The 21216-nt window shown below is 44.2% G+C and overlaps 1 protein-coding gene across 4 annotated transcripts in view; it reads left to right on the top strand.

Annotated features, from left to right (window-relative positions):
- wdr27 (WD repeat domain 27) overlaps positions 1-21216 on the top strand; it is a 412961-nt gene that overhangs the window by 126659 nt on the left and 265086 nt on the right. For all 4 annotated transcript variants that reach the window (XM_068045466.1, XM_068045467.1, XM_068045469.1 and 1 more), the window contains one exon: positions 10700-10797. In XM_068045466.1, coding sequence (XP_067901567.1) covers positions 10700-10797 — 98 coding nt within the window. The remainder of the gene's footprint in view (positions 1-10699; positions 10798-21216) is intronic.

Genomic DNA, 21216 nt, shown 5'->3' on the forward strand with positions numbered 1-21216 from the left:
AAGGCCAAACCGAATATGGACGGCAGATTTCCTTCCCTAAAGGACATTAGTGAATTATATGAGTTTTTACAAAAATCCAGTAGTTTAGTTGTCACCATTACTGATACTGGCTTTTTCATTCCAGATGTATTTAATTGAATTTAAATTCCCCAGTTGCCATAATGTGGTTTGAACTCATGTCCCAGATCATTAATCATAATTAGTACAGATAGAGGATTGGTTAAAGGACAGAAAATAGAGTAGGAATAAACAGGTTATTTTCAGGCTGTTATTAGTGAGGTGTTGCAAAGAGCAGTGCTATTTACAATCTATATTCATGCCTTAGATGAAAGGACCAAGTTTAATTTATCCAAGTTTACTGAGGATACAAAGGTAGGTGGGAAAATAAGCTGTGAGGAGGACGTAAAGAGGTTTCAAAGGGACATAGATAGGTTAAGTGAGTGGGCAAGAAGGTGGCAAATGGAGTATTATATGGGGAAATGTGACATTATTCGCTTTGGTAGGAAAAATAGAAACCTGAATATTTTTTAAATGGCAAGAAACTATTAAATGTTGGTGTTCGGATAGATTTGGGTGTCCTTGTACAAGAAATACATGCAGATACAGCAAGCAATTAGGAAGACAAATGGTATTGGCCTTTATTGCAAGGGTTTGAAGTACAAGAGTAAGAAAGTCTTGCTGCAAATGTACAGGGCTTTGGTGAGACCACACCTGAGGTACGATGTACAGTTTTAGTCTTGTACCTAAGGAAGGATATACTTACCTCAGTGGGTTAACTGAGGTTAACTAAATTGATTCCTGAGACGAGAGGGTTGTCCCATGAGGAGGGGTTGAGTAATTTGGGACTATACTCTCTGGAGATTAGAAGAATGAGAGGTGATCTCATTGAAATGCATAAGATTATGAGCGGGCTCGACAGGTTAGATGCTGAGAGGCTGTTTCACCTGGCTGGAGAGTCTAGAACTAAGGGGCAGAGTCTCTGGGTATGGAGATGGCCATTTCGGACTGAGACGAGGAGAAACTTTTCACCCAGAGGGGTGTGAATCTTATGAATTCTGTACTGCAGAGGGCTGTAGATGCTCAGTCATTGAGTAGATTCAAAGCTGAGATTGATAGATTTTTGGACTCTAGGGGAACCCAGAGATATGGGGAATCACCGGGAAAGTATAGTTGAGATGGAGGTTCAGCCATAATCTTATTAAATGGCGGATGGACTGTATGGTCCAGTAATGTCCTACGCCTGCTCCTATTTCTTATGTTCTTAAATTCTTAAAATCAAATTGTTGGTAGTTACATTTTTTTCTGCATCTTATTCCTTATGAAATTAGTCAATTGAATGTCTAATTAAACAAACTTGATTTTTCATGTGTCATGGATGCTCCTTGGTGTTGATTGGACCATCACAAATGAAAGCCAAAAGTTTTCATATTATTGCCAAGGATTCTTTGTAGGATCTGAAGTGTCAAACACTGAAAGCAGGAAGCAGTTCTTAAAAAATGTAGTAATACTTGCTGATTAACTAAATGTGACACGCTACTTCACTTTATAACTATCTAAGGATTAGTTGAGGAATGTAAAGTTGAATCAGATTATTGTACATTGAAATCAGCAGCAAGCCAGTAGCAAGGAACACTAATTGTTGTTACAGATGTGTTAGGATTTGATATGGCAGTTACAAAATGGAACATTGATTCATCAAAAGAATATGATGAGGTTGTGGTTATAAATTTTGCCTGGTCTTATCCTTACAAGGAAAAAGGTTTTGCTTACGCTAGGAGGAAGCATCTGCTGTATGAGTGAGTAGTTGGTATAAGGTGGAAAAGAATGAGAAGTATGTTTCCATTCTGCAGTATGTCTGCAGTGTGCTACCGTATAATGATGGAAAAATGTTGTACCTAAGGCTTACCAAAAACCTGGTTTCAATCTTTTTTTATTTCCACTGAGAATAGTTTTCTGTTCTGTTGAAATACCTAAGGTAGATTCACTCAGTCTACATAATCTCTTCGAGGAGATAAAGCAAAAAATGTGTGTGAATATTGAAATCCCACTGTATCCTTTTTGTAATATATTTGTGGAATAACTATTTAGTATCCTGGATGTATTAAGGAATTACTTTTAACTGGTGAAAAAAGAAACTGTTACAGAAAAGGTTTTGACATCTTAAGTATATAAGAACATTTAAGAAGGGCAAAGAGAGTTCTTGGCTCTTTATCTAGAGGCATTGAATTCAATAGAAAATAAAGCAGGTGGGTGTATATTGATAGGTTAGATAGGAAGAAACTTTTTCCCCTTAGCGGAGGGGTCAATATCCAGGGGGCATAGATTTAAGGTAAGGGTCAGGAGGTTTAGAGGGGATTTGGGGAAAATATTTTTCACCCAGTGGGTGGTTGCAATCTGGAACGCACTGCCTGAGGGGGTGGGAGAGGCAGGAACCCTCACCATTTAAGAAGTATTTAGATGAACACTTGAAACACAATAGCATACAAGACTATGGGCCAAGTGCTGGAAAATGGGCTTAGAATAGTTAGGTGCTTGATGGTCGGCACGGACATGATGGGCCAAAGGGCCTGTTTCTGTGCTGTATAACTCTACGACTCTGTATTGGATGGCTGTTCCACTACTGCTTGTTCAGTGCACTCACCGAGTTGAATTTTTTCCCCACAGAGTTCAAAACAGTGGATAATGATGAACTTGTACAAGACCTTAATCAAACCCAATGGGAGTACTGTGTACAGTTTTGGGCTCCCTGTTACAGGATGGATGGAAAAGTTGCAGCATGGATCATGGAATCATATCAGAATTTACAGCATAGAAACAGACCATTCAGGCCAACTGGTCTATGCTGATGTTTATGCTCCATAGGAGCCTCCTCCCGCCCCACTGCATCCAACCCATTTTAAAAGCATATATTAAAAGAAAATTAGCATCTGGGACATATTATAAAATGCTTATCAACAAATAAACTTTCTGTCACCCAACTGTGTACCCACCGGCAAGTGTTCAGGTCAGAAGTGGTGTTAAATTTGAGCTGATGTAAATATGTTGATAATGTTTGGCAAGAGGTGACCTTTTGGGATATGGGATATTCTATTGGTTCATCGACTGCGCAGAAAATTGCCTCTTCTCCATGGTAGTCAAAGGGAGTTGCAGGACCCAGCCCAGAGTGGTGATTGGCTGGGAATAGGCTTGATCCTGTGGAAGGCCCGCCACCGTCCAGCTAAGTGCCTACTTGGCACTTGATTCGGCAGGTCTCCCACAGAAGAGGCGACACGGGGTTCTCGACGTCTCTTTTGTTGGACGTCGATATCCCCGTTGCCCGGATAAAATCCCAGCCATGGAGTCATTAAGGCGCCTTTGGCCCATAGAGCCATGCCGGCTGTCTGTAGAGCTATCCAATCAGCCCCATTCCCCTGCTCTGTTCCTGTCAAGTTTATTTCCGTCAAGTGTCCATCCAATAGATTTCACAGATCCCAAATTTTGCTAGCAACCTCACTCAGAGGAGAGCTGATGTGAGATATAAATGTGTCATGCTGGCTGGATAAAAGGCTGGGGCTCAGGCCTGTTAGTAGGTAGGGTGGAGGGATGCCAGTGAGGAATTTGAAAGTGACAGTGAAAATTTACAATCCAACCCATAGGATTTGGACAGCAATGGAGCATATAGAGGGCAGGGTGATGGCAATATGGGACCTAGTCCAAGGAAGGACAAGGGCTGGAGCATCTATAATAATAATCAGTTTTTTTTGTCTGTTGGACTGTTTTGATTGGCCAGTTTAAGGGGTGCGTCTGTTGGAGGATTTATTTGGTGGGCAGTGCTTGGTGCACAAGGAGGCATGTGAGGTGCGCAGAGGACTGGAGGTTAGGTTGGAGAAGCTGGGGTTGATCTTGGGGCAAAAGAGATTGGAGGGGACTTGCTAGAGGTATATAAGATTATGACAGGTTTAGATAAGGTAGACAAAGAAAAGCTGTTCCCATTAGCTGATGATATAAGGACTAGGGGTCACAGATTTGTGGTTTTGGGCAAGAGATGTGGATGTGAGGAAGAACGTTTTTACACAGTGAGTAGTAATGACCTGGAACTTGCTGTCTAGGAAGGTGGTGGAAGTGGAGAAGATCAATGATTTCAAAAGGAAATTGGATGGACACTTGAGGGAAATAAACTTGCAGGGATACAGGGATAGATCTGGGGAATGGGGCTGATTGGATAGCTCTACAGAGAGCCGGCCTGGCTCCATGGGCGAAAGGGGCCTTAATGACTCTATGGCTGGGATTTTATCCGGGCAACGGGGTTCTCGACATCCGGCAAAAGAGACACCGAGAATCCTGCGTTGCCTCTTCTGTGGGAGGCCCACCGAATCAAGTGCTAGTTAGGCCCTTAGCTGGACAGCGGCAGGCCTTCCATGGGATCAAGGACCCCAGTTGATCTAAGTCCAGTCCTCTGCTGCCGGTAGAGTACCCACCCGAAGCCGAGGAGCAAGGACCCAGACCACAGGTAGGTGAGGGCGGGAGGGGTCTCGTGGAGTGGGGGTCACGGGAGGGGAATGTAGGAGGATTGGCAGCAAGGCCAGGGGAGTGGCTCTAAGCAGGCCCCCTTATTCCTGATGCTGAGTCCCTTGTTCAGGCACTAAGTGCCTTTTAATGAGGGTCCCTGCCCTGGAGCCGGCAAGCAGCCCGTATGGTTTTTTTGCCGTGCTTCCCATGTGGCAACAGAGCTGCCGCTGCTTAGCTAATTGCGGTAGCGGCAGGATAAGGCCCTTAATTGGGCATTAATTGTTCAGTTAAGGGCCTTAATTGGTGGCGGGGCGGGAAGGCCAATCACAGGCCTTCCCACCCGGACTTCGTTTTGGTGGAGGTGGGAAGGTGGCGGGGAAAGCATACAATTCCCCCCATGACTCTGAAAAGCTGTCAGGTGAATTGAAAGAATGCATCAGCATTGATTCTGTAGACGAAGAGGATGATAACAGTCTGTACCCTCCAGACTTCCTACAAGGTGTAATGCCAATGGGCATGCCACCACATAAATTTAGACTCGAGGAAGAAGCAGTTATGATGTTGCTACAAAATTTGAATTCTAAACAAGGACTTTGTGATGGAACATGATTGGTAGTTAGGAAGCTGTCTCCTTCGATGATAGATGCTGAAATTATTAGTGGCATTTTTCAAGGAAATAGAGTGTTTATTTCTCGAATAATATTGAGCCAATGAAATGTAAACCTGCCTTTTCAACTCAGGAGGAAACAGTTCCCAATTAGACTTTCAGGGGGAATTTTATGCTCCCTAGTCAAGTGGCTGGGCACTTGATTTGGTGGGCCTTCCACAGAAAAGGCGATGCAGGGTTCTTGGCGTTGCTTTGCTGGACGCGAGAGCCCTATCGCCTGGATAATATCCCAGCCTTATATTCTATGATTATGAACAAGCCACAAGGCCAGACTCGTGACAACATTTTTATTTATATTCCTAGGCCTGTTTTTACACATGGACACCTTTATGTTGCTTTTTCCAGAGTGAGAGGTTTGATTCTGTTAAAGTCTTTGATGAAAGAATGACTAGAAATCCTGTATTTAAAGAAGTTCTGTTGCAATAAAGATACTAATTTGACGGCAGATGTTTTGCGGGTCTCTGCTAGTTTTGAATAGATTGATGTTTGTGAAGGGTTGAGGCAAGGTGACCTGCCAGGAAGCAGTTGAGAAGTTGAACCTTGAAGTGATGAAAACATAAACTAAGGCTTCGGTGACAGAGGTGAGAGAGGATTAGCACTAAACAAATTTGTATTGGTGGAAGAAAGTATTCATGGTAATTGAACTGATGTGGTGTGGAAACTGTGTTTGGGGTCAAATTGTCTGCTACAATTCAGCCTGAGATGGCAGCTGGGAGGTTGATGGAGTCAAGACTAGAGGCATGTAGCTGCTTCCAAGAACCAAAAAAAAAAGACTTTGGTTTTGCCAACATTATGTGGGAGGAAATCTGGTTGTAGAAATCCGATGATCCAGTAATGTTTTCCCACTCTTCCTCTGATTCTGTAGCTTTCCTTAGACTAGCTGGCTCAGCAACACCTCGATTTCAAAATTCTCAGCCTTGTTTTCAAACCCCTCCATGACCTTGTACCCTCCCTTTCTCGGTAACCTTCTCCAGCCCTACAACTCTGCAAGAGCTCTCCGAGCATTTGACCGAGTATGGCATGAAGGAGTCCTAGCAAAACTGGAGTCACTGGGAATCGGGGGGAAACTCTCAGCTGGTGGAAGTCAGACTGAGCACAAAGGAAGATGGTTGTAGTTGTTAGAGGTCAATCATCTCAGTCCCAGGACATCACTGCAGGAGTTTCTGAGGGTAGTGTCCTAGACCTAACCATCTTCAGCTGCTTCATCAATGATCTTCCCTCCTCATAAGGTCAGAAGTGGGGATATTCGCTGATGACTGCACAATGTTTAGCACCATTCACGACTCCTCAGATACTGAAGCAGCCTATGTCTAGATGCAACAAGAACTGGACAACATCCAGGCTTGGGTTGATAAGTGGCAAGTAACATTTTGCACCACACAAGTGCCAGGCAATGACCATCTCAAACAAGAGAGAATCTAACCGTCTCCCCTTGATGTTCAATGGCATTACCATTGCTGAATCCCCCACTATCAACATCCTGGGGGTTACCATTGACCAGAAACTGAACTGGACCAGCCTCATAAATACTGTGGCTACAAGAGCAGGTCAGAGGCTAGGAATTCTGCGGTGAATAACTCACCTCCTGTCTCCCCAGAGCTTGTCCGCCATCTATAAGGCACAAGTCAGGAGTGTGATGGAATACTCTCTACTTGCCTGGATGGGGGCAGCTCCAACAACACTTGAGAAGCTCCACACCATCCAGGGCCAAACAGCCAGCTTGAATGACACACCATCCACCACCTTCAGCATTCATTCCCTTCACCACTGTTGCACATTGGCAACAGTGTGTACCATCTACAAGATGCACTGCAGCAACTCACCAAAGCTCCTTCGACAGCACCTTCCAAACCTGCGCTCTCTACCACCCAGAAGGCCAAGGGCAGCAGATGCGTAGGAACACCATTACCTGCAAATTCCCCTCCAAGCCACACACCATCCTGACTTGGAGCTATATCGCCACTCCTTCACTGTCGCTGGGTCAAAATCCTGGAATTCCCTTCCCAACAGCACTGTTGGTGTACCTACCCCCCAAGGACTACAGCGGTTCAAGAAGGTGCTCACCAACACCTTCTTGAGGGCAATTAAGGATGGGCAATAAATGCTGGCCTAGCCAGCGACGCCCAGATTCCATGAACGAATAAAAATAAAGTTCTTCCAATTCTGGCCTCTAGTGTATGCCCAATATTAATCGCTCCACCGTTAGCGGTCATGCTTTCAGCTGTCTAGGTCCTAAGATCTGGAATTCCCTCCCTAAACCTCTCTGCCTCTCTCTTGTCTTTTAAAACTCCTTAAAACCTGCCTCTTTGACCAAGTTTTGGTCATTTGTCCTGATATCTTCCTATGTGGCTCAGGGTCAAATTTTGTTTGATAGCACTCCTGTGAAACACCTTGGGACGTTTTATTAAGTTAAAGGCACTCTATAAATGCAAGTTTTTATTGATGTTGTTCAGAACATATGAGCACAAAATAGAACAGTATGAGAAAGGCCCTTTGGATCATGAAACAGACAAAGTGAAATCTACATTATCATGGACTCTACCCCACTTATTTGGCAAACTGAAGGAAGATTCTGCATGACTCTTCCTGTTTGCTCTCCACCCAAGATAATTTTAAAAAACCTATCAGATTATCTATTTAGTCCTGGCTGTTTTGCATAGATAACATTTGTTAATCCCAAAAGCACAGGATCCATTGTGTTCCATGGGATGTTATTATCTTTATGCTTTGTCTTAATTCTAACCAAATTCTTATTCAGTTATTTTCTTGAAGGAATTAATTAACACATTACTAGCTGCTTTTGCTGATGCAGTAAAAGCATTGTTATCCGGCATGTGCCGGACCTGAGAGGTGCCAGGTAATCGAAATTTCAGGTTAATCAAGAGTAGCACGACCAAGGCAATACAATACATTAGTTTTTATTTTAAGATAAATGATCACCTCACAAAGTACAAGATGTACAATACAAAAATCTTGAGGCAATGAAAATGCATAGAATTATTGAGGTACAGTAAATGGTGTATAAATTACACTAAAGGACTAAATTTATGTCATATTGCAGTTCCTCAAGGCCATCAACTTGAATTTCAAGTGTAGATATGGAAGGTGATGGGACAGAATCTGTACTGAGTCTATGGCAAGCCCTGGAAGCTTTTTTGAACATGTTTTGTATATCAGTTTACTTACTTGCTTCCTGTCTTTTTTGCATGAAAGTAGAGTGGAAAATGTGTAGCTGCATAACCTCTTGTGCAGAATAACAAGTCTGCCTTTCAGAAAATTTGATTTATGTATGAATGCTGAAGCAGCATTAGCCCGTTATTTTCTATTCCTCGCTAAAATCTTCTGCAGAGTCTTTTTCAGTTTCCTTAGACTTTTCAGGTGTCAGGACGCGATTATTTCTGCATCACTAACAACATGTGTCACTTCAACCTCCTTGTCAATTTCAATCCAATCTTCTACATCATTTTCAGTAAGCTGGTTGATTGGGTTTGTAGAAAGAACATTCTTCACCATGTCAAGAATTTGTGATTTTTTTTTAACGACTAACATTAAAGCCTTCAAATTCCTCTTTATCAGAAGACAGCTCTGCAAACATCACACTGGGTCACAATTTACTTCAAGCCCTCCTTAATGTTTCACCTTTAACTGAATTCCATGCATAAGCCACATTGAAAATTGCATCTTTAATGTTATCATTAGATTGAAATTTTTGGATTGTGCCTTCATGATTGATCAACTTTCTTAAGAAATCTGTCCTATAAAAACATTTCACATTGTGGATGAAGCCCTGGTCCATTGGTTGAATCAATGAGGTAATATTGGCAGGCAGGAAGATGGTAAAAGTATTACTGGATACTAACTCCGATTCATGAGGGTGAGCTTGACAATTGTCTCATAGCTGAATAGCTTTGCTATCTTCAGGTTTTCTTATTTTTCTGAAATGTACTTTTCTGCAGGTACAAAACATAGTGAAACCAATCATAAAAAAATTATTTGTCCATCCATGCATTACTTTGTGCTTTGTAATCAACAGCTAAATGCTCTTGGACTGTTATATTTGCTGATCGCCATTAACCTCACTTGGTGTGTTCCCACGGCATTAGCACTTGCAAGCCCAGTTATTCTGTCTTTATTCTGCTTAAAACCTGCAGCAGTAGATTCACTTGCACCAGCTAGGATAGAATTAGGCAAACAGCACCAAAATAGGCCTGTTTCATCTGCGTTATAAATTTGTTCTGGGGATAGATCATGTTCAGCAATTAATTGGTTGGAGAAATCACAATACTTTTCTTCAGCCTCATGGTCAGCTGGTTTTTGTTCACCAGTTACATCTCGCCTTCTTAAGCCATGCTGCCCTTTAAAGAAAGAAAGCTATCCATTGAAAAATGGACATAGTTCAGTCAATTCCATTTGCTTATAAAAGTCTTTTGACTTTGCAATGAGCATTGAGCCCCGAGACTGGGGCACTCGTGTAGCGTTTCAACAAAACCATTCATACTATACCCTGTCTAGCTGCTCTAATTTAGGTTTATGTAGAGTGCGGCATTGTTCAACCGCTTTATTAGTCTAAGAAGTAGAAAATAATTTCAGTAATTGTTCTTTTTGACCCTTGATGTCGTATATCATTGATGAACCAACATATTATATTCATCCATCAACACATTACAATTTTCACCTTTTTCAAGATATCTGCATATGTCTATTTTCTGGTTTAACATCAATACAATCCTTTTCCGCTTTTCCCATCGATGGTTTATTGGATGCCGTAATGGGTGGATGGTGAGATAAATCGCACAACATACACTCAACATGATGGCACATGCAAACAAGATGTACAAGCTGGCAGCACCACTAAAATAATTATCAATAGCATCACTTTATAATGACGAGAACAATCAACTGCACTCGGGAAAGCATGGCCCGGGCGAGCATTGGGAGACAAATTTGGGGAGATTTTGGAAATTCTGGATGATAGACCTTGCCGGTCAGTAAAGTGCTGGATAACAAAGCTTTTACAGTAGTCTATTTTAGATATCCACTACTCTGTGGAGAAAAAAAAGCACATAGTTAAGGTAGGTAACCTTCTTACATCTACATTATCCACACATCAGCACATCTGAGACCTGTATCATATCCCTCTTCCATTAAAATTAATAATAAGAACAGAAAATATTGGAAATACTCAGCAGGTCTGACGGCATCTGCGGAGAGAGAAACAGTATTAACATTTCAGGTCAGTCATCTTTCATCAGAACCCACAACATCCACAGTATTTTGCTTTTCCGTATGATGTCTTGGATAAATCCATTTCAAAATCTTCTCGAAGGTGCCTCTTTATCTTTTACAGGAAAACAATGACTTATTCTAATAGTTTAATTTGATAGCATATTTCTTGGTTGATGCTACTAAAAAAGCAAATGATTTTGATAAGATAACTTCTTTTCCCTGCACAGTTAGGATACTCTCTTTTAACTTTAGCTCACAGTTGTGATAATTGATGTTTGTTTTTAAATCCACTTATGTGCTATTTCCATCTTGTTTTAGGGCTCTGTGTTTAGTACTCAGCCTTCCGAATCCTATAATCTCTTTTTGACAACTGCTATAATGGATGGGATCAAATTGTGGGATTTACGGACGTTAAGGTAAGAAAATGTTTATCAGTCATTCTTAGTGGAATTACTCGCTGTATCCACTGTAAAAATAAAGTTCATATGGTGCAGAAGCCCTAATTTTATGTGGATGAATACTTCCATTATTAGCATTCATGCAAGTGCTGGTCAACCAGATTATAGATTTCGGCAAGGCAAAGTAACCCTCCTGTATTAACTTACAATGTTTTAATCAGCTCCGACTATGTTTTGATATCCTAATATGCTTTACCTCCACCAGTGCTTCAAGCAACTTTTATTGCTGATAAGTATCACTAGTTGGCATAGAACATATTCTCATTTGCTGTTCACTCTTAAGTAACTGTTGGTTTATTATTTTGCTTTTAATTAACATGGAAACCAAAGCCAGTTCACTTACAAAATGCTAGTCTCAAACAATCACATGAAGCAGTGATCATTTAACTGTGGAAGTTCACTAAGACATATCAAACATATCATACAACACTACATAAGACTTTGCACTTAAAATTATTTAAAAACTCTGCAGTTGTAGTCTCATAGATACAAGAAATCAGTTTTTATTGGTTGATTTTATTTTTAAAACATTGATAAATCTCCAGGTATAACTTTTCAGTAGTTTCAGATGTAAATCAACGCATGGAAAGCTGTGGCACTCAATATGACTACTGTAGTTCCCTGTGAAAATGACACATTGGGTGCTTTTCAGTACAAGAGGGGATTTTACTTGGAGCTGTTGTACTTTGTTACGGCCTTTGACCTTTCTGCCATGGTGTGCTTAGCCTGCAACCCAAGGCAGCAACATGCTGTGGCAGTCTGGATCTCCAGGGAGTGGATAGTGTGGCGTTTGGTGTAATGGGGGCTAGTTGATGTGCTCGGGGCATTTGGGTTAAAGAGTAAATTGTCTTTTTTAGCCTGAGTATGTGATCAATCAGCTAAAAGTAGATGCAGGAATCTGCATAAACTGCAAGATGCTGGTTTGTTGAACACTGATAAACACAGGGCTGGTTTGCCAAGAAAAATCAAATTTGAATTGGTGGCTGGGACTTTACATTGGGTGGATGGGAGCTGGCCACCTACTGAAAAGTTGGTGGCGAACCCGCTTCTGCCTCGCCTGGGGATCTGTTCCGTATTTTACGGGTCCCCAGGCTTTAATTGTTCCGAGGTGGGACTTCCACCCGCTTGAAGGAGGAAGTCCCGCCTCATTGAGCTGCTGGCCAATCAGCGGGCCGGCAGCTCTTAGTCCCAGCAGCGTCACTGGGAGTGGTGGCCACTGCTGAGACTACAGCCCAGCCGACTGCAGAGGTGCCGGGAGTTAAGGTAAGTTTTGGTTGCCTCACTGGGGGTAATCGGTTGGGCCCCGGCGAAGCAAGGCTAGTCGGATGGGAGAAAGGGTGGCTGATCATCAGGGCCCCACTCTGGGACGATCGACAGCCGCCTGGTATTTCCAGGCAGCTTCTCTGGGTCCTTGGCCGCTCGCTTGCCACGCATAAAATCCGCGTGGAAGCGTGCAAAGGCCCTTAAGTGGCTGTTAACTGGCCACTTAAGGGCCTTGATTGGCCTGGGGCGGGTGGGCTGTTTCTCGCCCCCACCGTCCTATGTAAAGTGGCGGCGGAGGCAGGATCGAATGGGGAAGGCCTCCCGGAGCCTCCCGCTCCATTTTATGCCACCCCCACCCCCCCCCACCCCCCCCGCCACCGTCCCGCTCACTGGGGTGGCGTGAAATTCTGGCTAGTGTGTTTTAAATGGATTTTTAAAAGGCACATTTGGAAATCTTTGTACCACAGCCCATTCAATCATGTATTCAGCTATTTGATGAAAAGAAAAACTGAATGCAACTACAATAAAAATATTCCACCAAAAGATGATTAGACCTGTAAAATCTGTCAGTGGTCAGAATTTTATGTTGGGTGGGAGGACCACGCCGGGATTTTTCGCTCCCCAGGCCTTTAATTGGCTTTGGGTGGTACATCCACCTCCTTGAGGCAGGAAGTACCACCTAATTGAGCTGCTGGCCAATCAACAGCACCACCAGGAGCAGTGGCCACTGCTGGGCTTACACCCAGCCATCAGAGGCAACAGGAAGGACGGCCCCAGAACTCAGGTAAGTTTTTAGGACCTCACCGGGAACAATCGGCAAGGCAAGGGGGTCGGTTGGGGGGGTGGGAAGGGGAAGTGTTATGCTTTGGGAACAGTTCTCCATGGGGCACAGGGTGCCCGATCAGGTGGGCCCACCCCCAACCCGCAACAAGGCCCGCAGAACTTAGTGCCAATCATGCACTTCACTGGACAGTGGCAGGCCACCCGTACGGATTAGGACCCTGCAGCCAGAACTGCCGGCTTTGCAGCACTACTGACCAATCAGAGGCCTGCAGCTGCAGGACACCGCAGAGGCTGCTGCTGTAGCCACCAGACACCAAGGAGTGGCGCTGGAACCAGGCTCAAGGTAGGTCAGGGCAGGAGGGCTCTCGAGGGGTAGGATTGTGGAGGAGGCGGGTCGGCAGCAAGGGCAGGGGGGTGGCCCTCAGCGGGCCCCCCGCTTCCCGATGCCAGGTCCCTCGTTCAGGCACTGTGCCTTTTAATGAGGGACCTCCCCACTCCAAACCCCCTCCCTGCGTGAACCGGGTAGCAGTCCACATGGTTTTTCATGCCGTGCTTCCCATGCGATGACAGGGCCGCCCGCTGCATGGGTAACTGCGGCTGCGGCAGGAAGAGGCCCTTAATCAGGGGTTAATTACCCAGTTAATGGCCTTCACAGGCCTTCCTGCCCTAGTCTAAATGTCGGCGGAGGCGGGATGATGGCGGGAACCTCCCCCAGCCCCCCACAACCACAATCCCACTTGATATTATGCTCTCCCGCCTCCAAATCCAACGCGGGGAAAAGCATAGAATTCCACCCACCCTTTCATCATTCTCATGACCTGAAATGTTAATTCTGTTTCCCTCTTCTTAGATGCTGCCTAACCTGCTGAGTATTTCCAGCATTTTCTGTTTTTATGCAGGTAATTTCAGTGGCTAATTGAGGTCCTATTGTATTTCTTATCCTTCAGACACTACAAGAAAATGCTGATGGAAGTAAATTTCAGTGATAGTGTCGCTTACAAATTTCAAATTGCGTTCCCTCCCTACCATTCCCTCATACTATGTATATCTTGTCTGCTAGGCTATTCAGTTAATTTTTCTAATCATGCCATTGTTAGATATGTTTCTACACCTCAAGTTTGTTACTTAAAAGCAAAGAACCAGGCTGATACATCAGCAGAGACGATAGTATGAATAGCAAGTGTGCATTAACTTTTTTGTGTTGCCTTTATTGAATAGTACTTGTGGATTGTTGACATTTGTATCAAAATCAATTGACCAAAACTCAGGCAATTTAATATGGCAGATAAATAAAGACTAAGAAAATAATCCTCATCATTTTATAGCTAGGTTGTTTGAGCCTGTTGGCCATCTTTCAGCCGCCAATGTCATTTTGGTATGTATTTTCAGTGCCAGTTGATACATGGACATGGGTTAAAAGTTTGAACTTATTGACATTGATGCTTCTAACAGCCATGTGTACTGCTCTCGCCATTTCCATACAAATATTTGTATGGTTCAATTTGCAGTTGTGAAGCCCTATACAAGAAAGTCACTGTGCGCATGTGCGTACATGTGTGCATTTTTGTTTGTTTGCTTTAGGAGGGTGGAGATAGTAGCCCTTATAAACTTGATTCAGAACCCTTTCACAGTCATCAGAATTAAATTACATTTGTCTATTTGCATGTTGTTAATGAATATATCCAAAAATATTCCCCATCCTGAGAATCCCGTTCAGGAATCAAGTCAATCTTTAAGATAAAACATGATTCTTATTCAGTTTTTAGGGATTCCTGCCCTTTGTACTCTATCGGCCACTTCAACTTCTACTTGAGAAGGACAGGCTAAACAAACAATAATCCCTTTGACAATGGACCAGCCATTGATTGCTGTGGGCTGTTAGGGAAATATTCATTACTATTAAAAAAAATATAGTGATTCTGCAGGTGTGGACTAAGTATAGGAAGTCATCAGTCTGGGGAAAGCATTTTGCTTCCCCAAGTAAAAATCCATGTGTCTGGATACATGGGAAGAAAGATGTACTCCCAGGATACCTTTGCTCTTTATCTTATCTAGTGGGTAGGGTTTCTATACAGATGATGCAACCTAAAAAACTTATTGCACCGGAAATTTACAGTTCACACTGTGAGTATAAATACTTCGTCTAAAGCCAAAGATTTTTTGAAAATTCATTCATGGGATGTGAGCGTCGCTGGCTAGGCCAGCATTTATTACCCATCCCTAATTGTCCCAGAGAAGGTGGTGGTGAGCTGCCTTCTTGAACTGCTGCAGTCCATGTGAGGTAGGTACACCCACAATGCTGTTAGGAAGGGAGTTCCAGGATTTTGACCCAGCGACAGTGAAGGAATTGCAATATAGTTCCAAGTCAGGATGGTGTGTGACTTGTAGGGGAACTTGCAGGTGGTGGTGTTCCCATGCATTTGCTGCCCTTATCCTGCTAGGTGGTAGAGGTCGTGGTTTGGAAGTTGTCTAAGGAGCCTTGGTGCATTGTTGCCGTGCATCTTGTAGATAGTACACACTGCTGCCACTGTGCGTTGGTGGTGGAGGGAGTGAATGTTTGTGGATGGGGTGCCAATCAAGCGGGCTGCTTTGTCCTGGTTGGTGTCGAGCTTCTTGAGTGTTGTTGGAGCTGCACCCATCCAGGCAAGTGGAGAGTATTCCATCACACTCTGACTTGATACTTATAGATGGCAGACAGGCTTTGGTGAGTCAGGAGATGAGTTGCTTGCCGCAGAATTCCCAGCCTCTGACCTGCTCTTGTAGCCACGGTATTTATATGGCTACAGCAGTTCAGTTTCTGGTCAATGGTAGTCCCTAGGATGTTGATAGTGGGAGATTCAGCGATGGTAATGCCATTGAATGTCAAGGGGAGATGGTCAGATTCTCTCTTGTTGGAGATGGTCATTCCCTGGCACTTGTGTGACGCGAATGTTACTTGCCACTTATCAGCCCAAGCCTGGATATTGTCCAGTTCTTGCCGCATTTCTACACGGACTGCTTCAGTGTCCAAGGAGTCGCGAATGGTGCTGAACATTGTGCAATCATCAGCGAACATCTCCACTTCTGACCTTATGATTGAAGGAAGGTCATTGATGAAGCAACTGAAGATGGTTGGGCCTTGCTCACTACCCTGAAGAGTTCCTGCAGTGATGTCCTGGAACTGAGATGATTGACCTCCAACAACCACAACCATCTTCCTTTGCGCTGGGTGTGACTCCAACCAGCGGAGCGTTTTCCCCCTGATTCCCATTGACTTCAGTTTTGCTAGGGCTCCTTGATGCCATACTCGGTCAAATGCTGCCTTGCTTTCAAGGGCAGTCACTCTCACCTCACCTCTTGAGTTCAGCTCTTTTGTCCACATTTGAACCAAGGCTGTAATGAGGTCAGGAGCTGAGTGGCCCTGGCGGAACCCAAACTGAGCATCACTGAGCAGGTTATTGCTAAGCAAGTGCTACTTGATGACACCTTCCATCACTTTACTGATGGTTGAGAGTAGACTGATGGGGCGGTAATTGGCCGGGTTGAACTTGTCCTGCTTTTTGTGTACAGGACATACCTGGGCACTTTTCAACATTGCTGGGTAGATGCCAGTGTTGTAGCTGTACTGGAACAGCTTGGCTAGGGGCGCAGCAAGTTCTGGAGCACAGGTCTTCAGTACTATAGCCAGAATATTGTCAGGACCCATTGCCTTTGCAGTATCCAGTGCCTTCAGTTGTTTCTTGATATCACGCAGAGTGAATCGAATTGGCTGAAGTTTGGCATCTGTGATGCTGGGGACTTCAGGAGGAGGCCGAGCTGGATAATCCACTCGACACATCTGGCTGAAGATTGTTGCAAATGCTTCTGCCTTATCATCCGCACTGATATGTTGGGCCTCCCCCATCATTGAGGATGGGGATATTTGTGGAGCCACCTCCTCCAGTTAGTTGTTTAATTGTCCACCACCATTTACGGCTGGATGTGGCAGGATTGCAGAGCTTAGATCTGATCTGTTGGTTATGGGATCGCTTAGCTCTGTCTATTGCATGCTGCTTACGCAGTTTGGCACGCAGGTAGTCTTCTGTTGTAGCTTCACCAGGTTGACACCTCATTTTGATGTATGCCTGGTGCTGCTCCTGGCATGCCCTCCTGCACTCTTCATTGGACCAGGGTTGGTCTCCTGGCTTGATGGTAATGGTAGAGTGGGGGTTATGCTGGACCATGAGGTTATAGATTGTGGTTGAGTACAATTCTGCTGCTGTTGATGGCTCAAAGTGCCTCATGGATGCCCAGTTTTGCATTGCTAGATCTGTTCAAAATCTATCCCATTTAGCACGGTGTTAGTGCCACACAACACGATGGACGGCATCCTCAATGTGACGGCAGGACTTCGTCTCCACAAGGACTGTGCGGTGGTCACTACTACCAGTACTGTCATGGACAGATGCATCTGCATCAGGCAGATTGGTGAGGACGAGGTCAAGTATGTTATCCCTTCTTGTTGGTTCCCTCACCACCTGTCGCAGACCCAGTCTAGCAGCTATGTCCTTTAGGACTCGGCCAGTCCGGTCAGTAGTGATGCTACCGAGCCACTCTTGGTGATGGACATTGAAGACCCCCACCCAGAGTACATTCTGTGCCCTTGCCCCCCTCAGTGCTTCCTCCAAGTGGTGTTCACCATGGAGGAATACTAACTCATCAGCTAAGGGAGGGTGGTAGGTGGTAATCAGCAGGAAGTTTCCTTGCCCATGTTTGATCTGATGCCATGAGACTTCATGGGGTCCGGAGTTCATGTTGAGGACTCCCAGGGCAACTCCCTCCCTACTGTAGACCACTGTGCCGTTACCCCTGCTGGGTCTGTCCTGCCGGTGGGACAGGACATACCCAAGGATAGTGATGGCAGTGTCTGGGACATTGGCTGTAAGGTATGATTCCCAGAGTATGACTTTGTTAGGCTGTTGCTTAACTGGTCTGTGGGACAGCTTTCCATGGCAGTGTCTGGGACATTGGCTGTAAGGTATGATTCCCAGAGTATGACTTTGTTAGGCTGTTGCTTAACTGGTCTGTGGGACAGCTTTCCCAACTTTGGCATGTCCCCAGATTTTAGTAAGGAGGACTTTGCAGGGTCGACAGGGTTGGGTTTGCCATTGTTGTTTCCAGTACCTAGGTTGATGCCAGGTGGTCCGGCCGGTTTCATTCCTTTTTATTGACTTCATAGCGGTTCGATACAACTGAGTGGCTTGCTAGGTAATTTCAGAGGGCATGTAAGAGTCAGCCACATTGCTGTGGGTCTGGAGTCACATGCAGGTCAGACCAGGTAAGGACAGCAGATTTCCTTCCCTAAGGGACATTAGTGAACCAGATAGATTTTACAACAATCGACAATGGTTTCATGGCCATCATTAGACTAGCTTTTAATTCCAGATTTATTAATTGAATTCAAATTCCACCTTCTGCTGTGGTGGGATTCGAACCCATGTCCCCAGAGCCATACCCTGGGTCTCTGGGTTACTAGTCCAGTGACAATACCACTACGCCACCGCCTCCCCTCTAATGAATCTATCTTCAGTACTGCAGGCAAAACTACTGAATCTCTCCCTTCAATGTTAAACAGCTTTTGGGATGGAGGTGAAGGAGATTCTGGATTTTTATAGGACAGACTTGTACAATCTCATACAAGGGATGGTCTGCTGCTAAATCAATGTCAGTAATGCATGCTGAACTTCTTTCAGGGATAATTCATAGGTAAATTGCAAGGAAGTATTTAATGGAATGAATTAGAGATCAATTATCCAGTGGATGTATTTAGCAAGAGTCCTCTTACTATTATTATGTCTAATCAAAGGCTTCTGAACAAACTCTGCGAATGGAGAAACCCACAGAGATGATGCAATCTGTACGTTTGCTTTGGATACCTGCTAGTCAGAACCTAGAAAAGCATGTAATGACAAAAGCTGCTTGGCCATCAGTTGCATTGTGTATAATATGATATGCCCAAACTCTTCAGTCTCTGGAGGATAGGTTCTTTCTGCCCACCCATAGGTAAAATTGCAGAATATCTGTTTGATCTTTTCAAGATTAATGCAGTCTATATTATTGGGCAGTAGCCCTCTTTGATATAACATTCCAATTTTGCATCCGATTCCTCATCTATTCAATTATAGCCAGAACATCCATAGCAATGGCTTCTTTTTCCACTCCCATCTATCACCTCTGGAGTATCCCAAAGATCTATCCTTAGCTTCCTCCTTTCCCTCATCTTCATGCTATTACTCAACAACATCATCTAAGAAATGCCATTAGGTTCTACATGTGCAGTGATCACACCCAGCTCTACCTCCACCACCTCTCTCGACCCCTCCACTGCCTGTGTGTTGCCAGCCTGCTTGTCCAATATACAGTTCTGGTTAAGTCGCAATTCCCTCCATTGGGAAGACTGAAGCCATTGTCTTCAGCCCTGCCACAAACTGCATCCTTTCACCACCAGTTTCATCCCATTCCACAGCCATTGTTTCAGGTTGTGAACAGTCGGCTTCAACCTATGTGACCTCAAGCTGAGTTCCCAACCCCATATCGTGTCCATCGCAAAGACCATCTATTCCACCTCTGTAACATCATCCATCCCCTGCTCTTCTGCCAAAAGCCTCATACGTGCCTTTATCGCCTCCAGACACTGAATTTTCCCAGCCCCGCCGAGGAGGCTTTGGAGGTTGGAGGGCAGGGTGTGGAAATTTCGATGGAAATGCATTGGGCTGGCTCTGTGACATGTTCCTGCCTCTGTGCGCTTTTCCTAGAGGCAGGCTCCTAGCGGCGAGTAGCCAATTAGGGTACATTATAGGGCAATCAGTGCTTGGTCTGGAAATGCATTGACATTTTTGCGACGGCACATGCACCCCCCCCCCCCCCCCCCACCCCGTGTCAGAAACTTGATAATGTAGCAGAGATGGCTTTACAGCAGGAGACCAGAGATGCAAAACATTTGAGGCCTTTTCTTAATTTGCCAGCAGTAAATCCCAATGTTCAGGAGTCCCCAAGCAGCCACTTTATGGAGACTGATGTCTCTGTTATTCTTATACCTGCTGCAATGGTAACTGCTCCCCTTCTGCTGAGAGTGCCTCCATGGTATTATTTCTGTTCCTGCTGCTGACCCATATTGCGAAGGAGGTCTTGGCCCTATCCACAGGCTATGCTGAATGGACCTCCTGATTCTGGAACCCGGCCGCCATACTTAATTTTACGGGGCTCTCGGAGGCAGCTTCTTAATTGGCCACCTCTGGGAAGATTGCTCCCGATATCCATCCATGACCACTTACAGGTTCCCAATCCGGAATTGAGGCCCACCAGGCAAAATTCAACCCTACCTAATGCTGAAAGTCAGCCAAGGAAAATTGCATTCAACTGACAAACTGTGAGAGCTATGTGAGGAGGATTACACCTTCAGAAATTAAGAAATAGAACTCTAAAATTGTAAACTCAAATGGTCTGGGAAAGATCAGATGAGACACTCCCCGCACAGACTCAGATAAACTTCCTCTAAATGACGTTCATTCACCATACAATATGAATACTAACTGTACTCTTTCTCTTCCCATTCCTGCACCATTACCTCTGGAATCCCCCGTTTCTCATGCTGTTCCTTGGCAACATGTGTATGCTGATGATACCTAGCTCTACCCCTTGTCATTGAACATTTTTCAGATGTGGAAGACTTTGAGCCTGTATATATAAAGTGATTATGACTGCAGTGTTTGGTCTATTATTTCTGCTGGCAAAATGTTGCTGCAAATAATTTGATTTGTTGGTTTGAAACAATACATTAAAGACAATATAAAGTGCCTTTATGCCTGAGTGCACAGACTGCCCTCTTGAGTGACTTATCTTCTCTTTGGCACTGAATCTACCATTCAAATAGAGCTACCTATACCAGATTGTGCACATTTTATATTTATATTAAGTGCGATCATCACTATGTGTTGTTTTTGTCTCTAAAAACGCCTCTCTAGAATTACCAAATGTTGCCTTTAATAAGACAGGGATCACCACATGCAATTTCAGTGCAGCTGGAAGCTGTATTCATTTATATATTTCTCTAAACAAATACATTCAGACCAGATATAACACCAGGGCCTGAAGTCTTGATGCTTTTAGCTTTTTTGCTGGTAGATAGCTTAATTTCCGATGCATAGTGCTTGAGTTTAAATACATTGGCTTTGGTTGGCCAGTGGGAAGCATCTTAGATTGTAGACTGAGATTAATTCATAGTGGAAATACAGCTTTGAGCTCTAGTTAATGTGAATAAAGTCCAAAATTGTTTTCCAGACTTCATTATTGGAAGTATCTGATTGTTAATTC

The sequence above is a fragment of the Heterodontus francisci genome, chromosome 13 (assembly GCF_036365525.1).
Source record: "Heterodontus francisci isolate sHetFra1 chromosome 13, sHetFra1.hap1, whole genome shotgun sequence".
NCBI lineage: Eukaryota > Metazoa > Chordata > Chondrichthyes > Heterodontiformes > Heterodontidae > Heterodontus > Heterodontus francisci.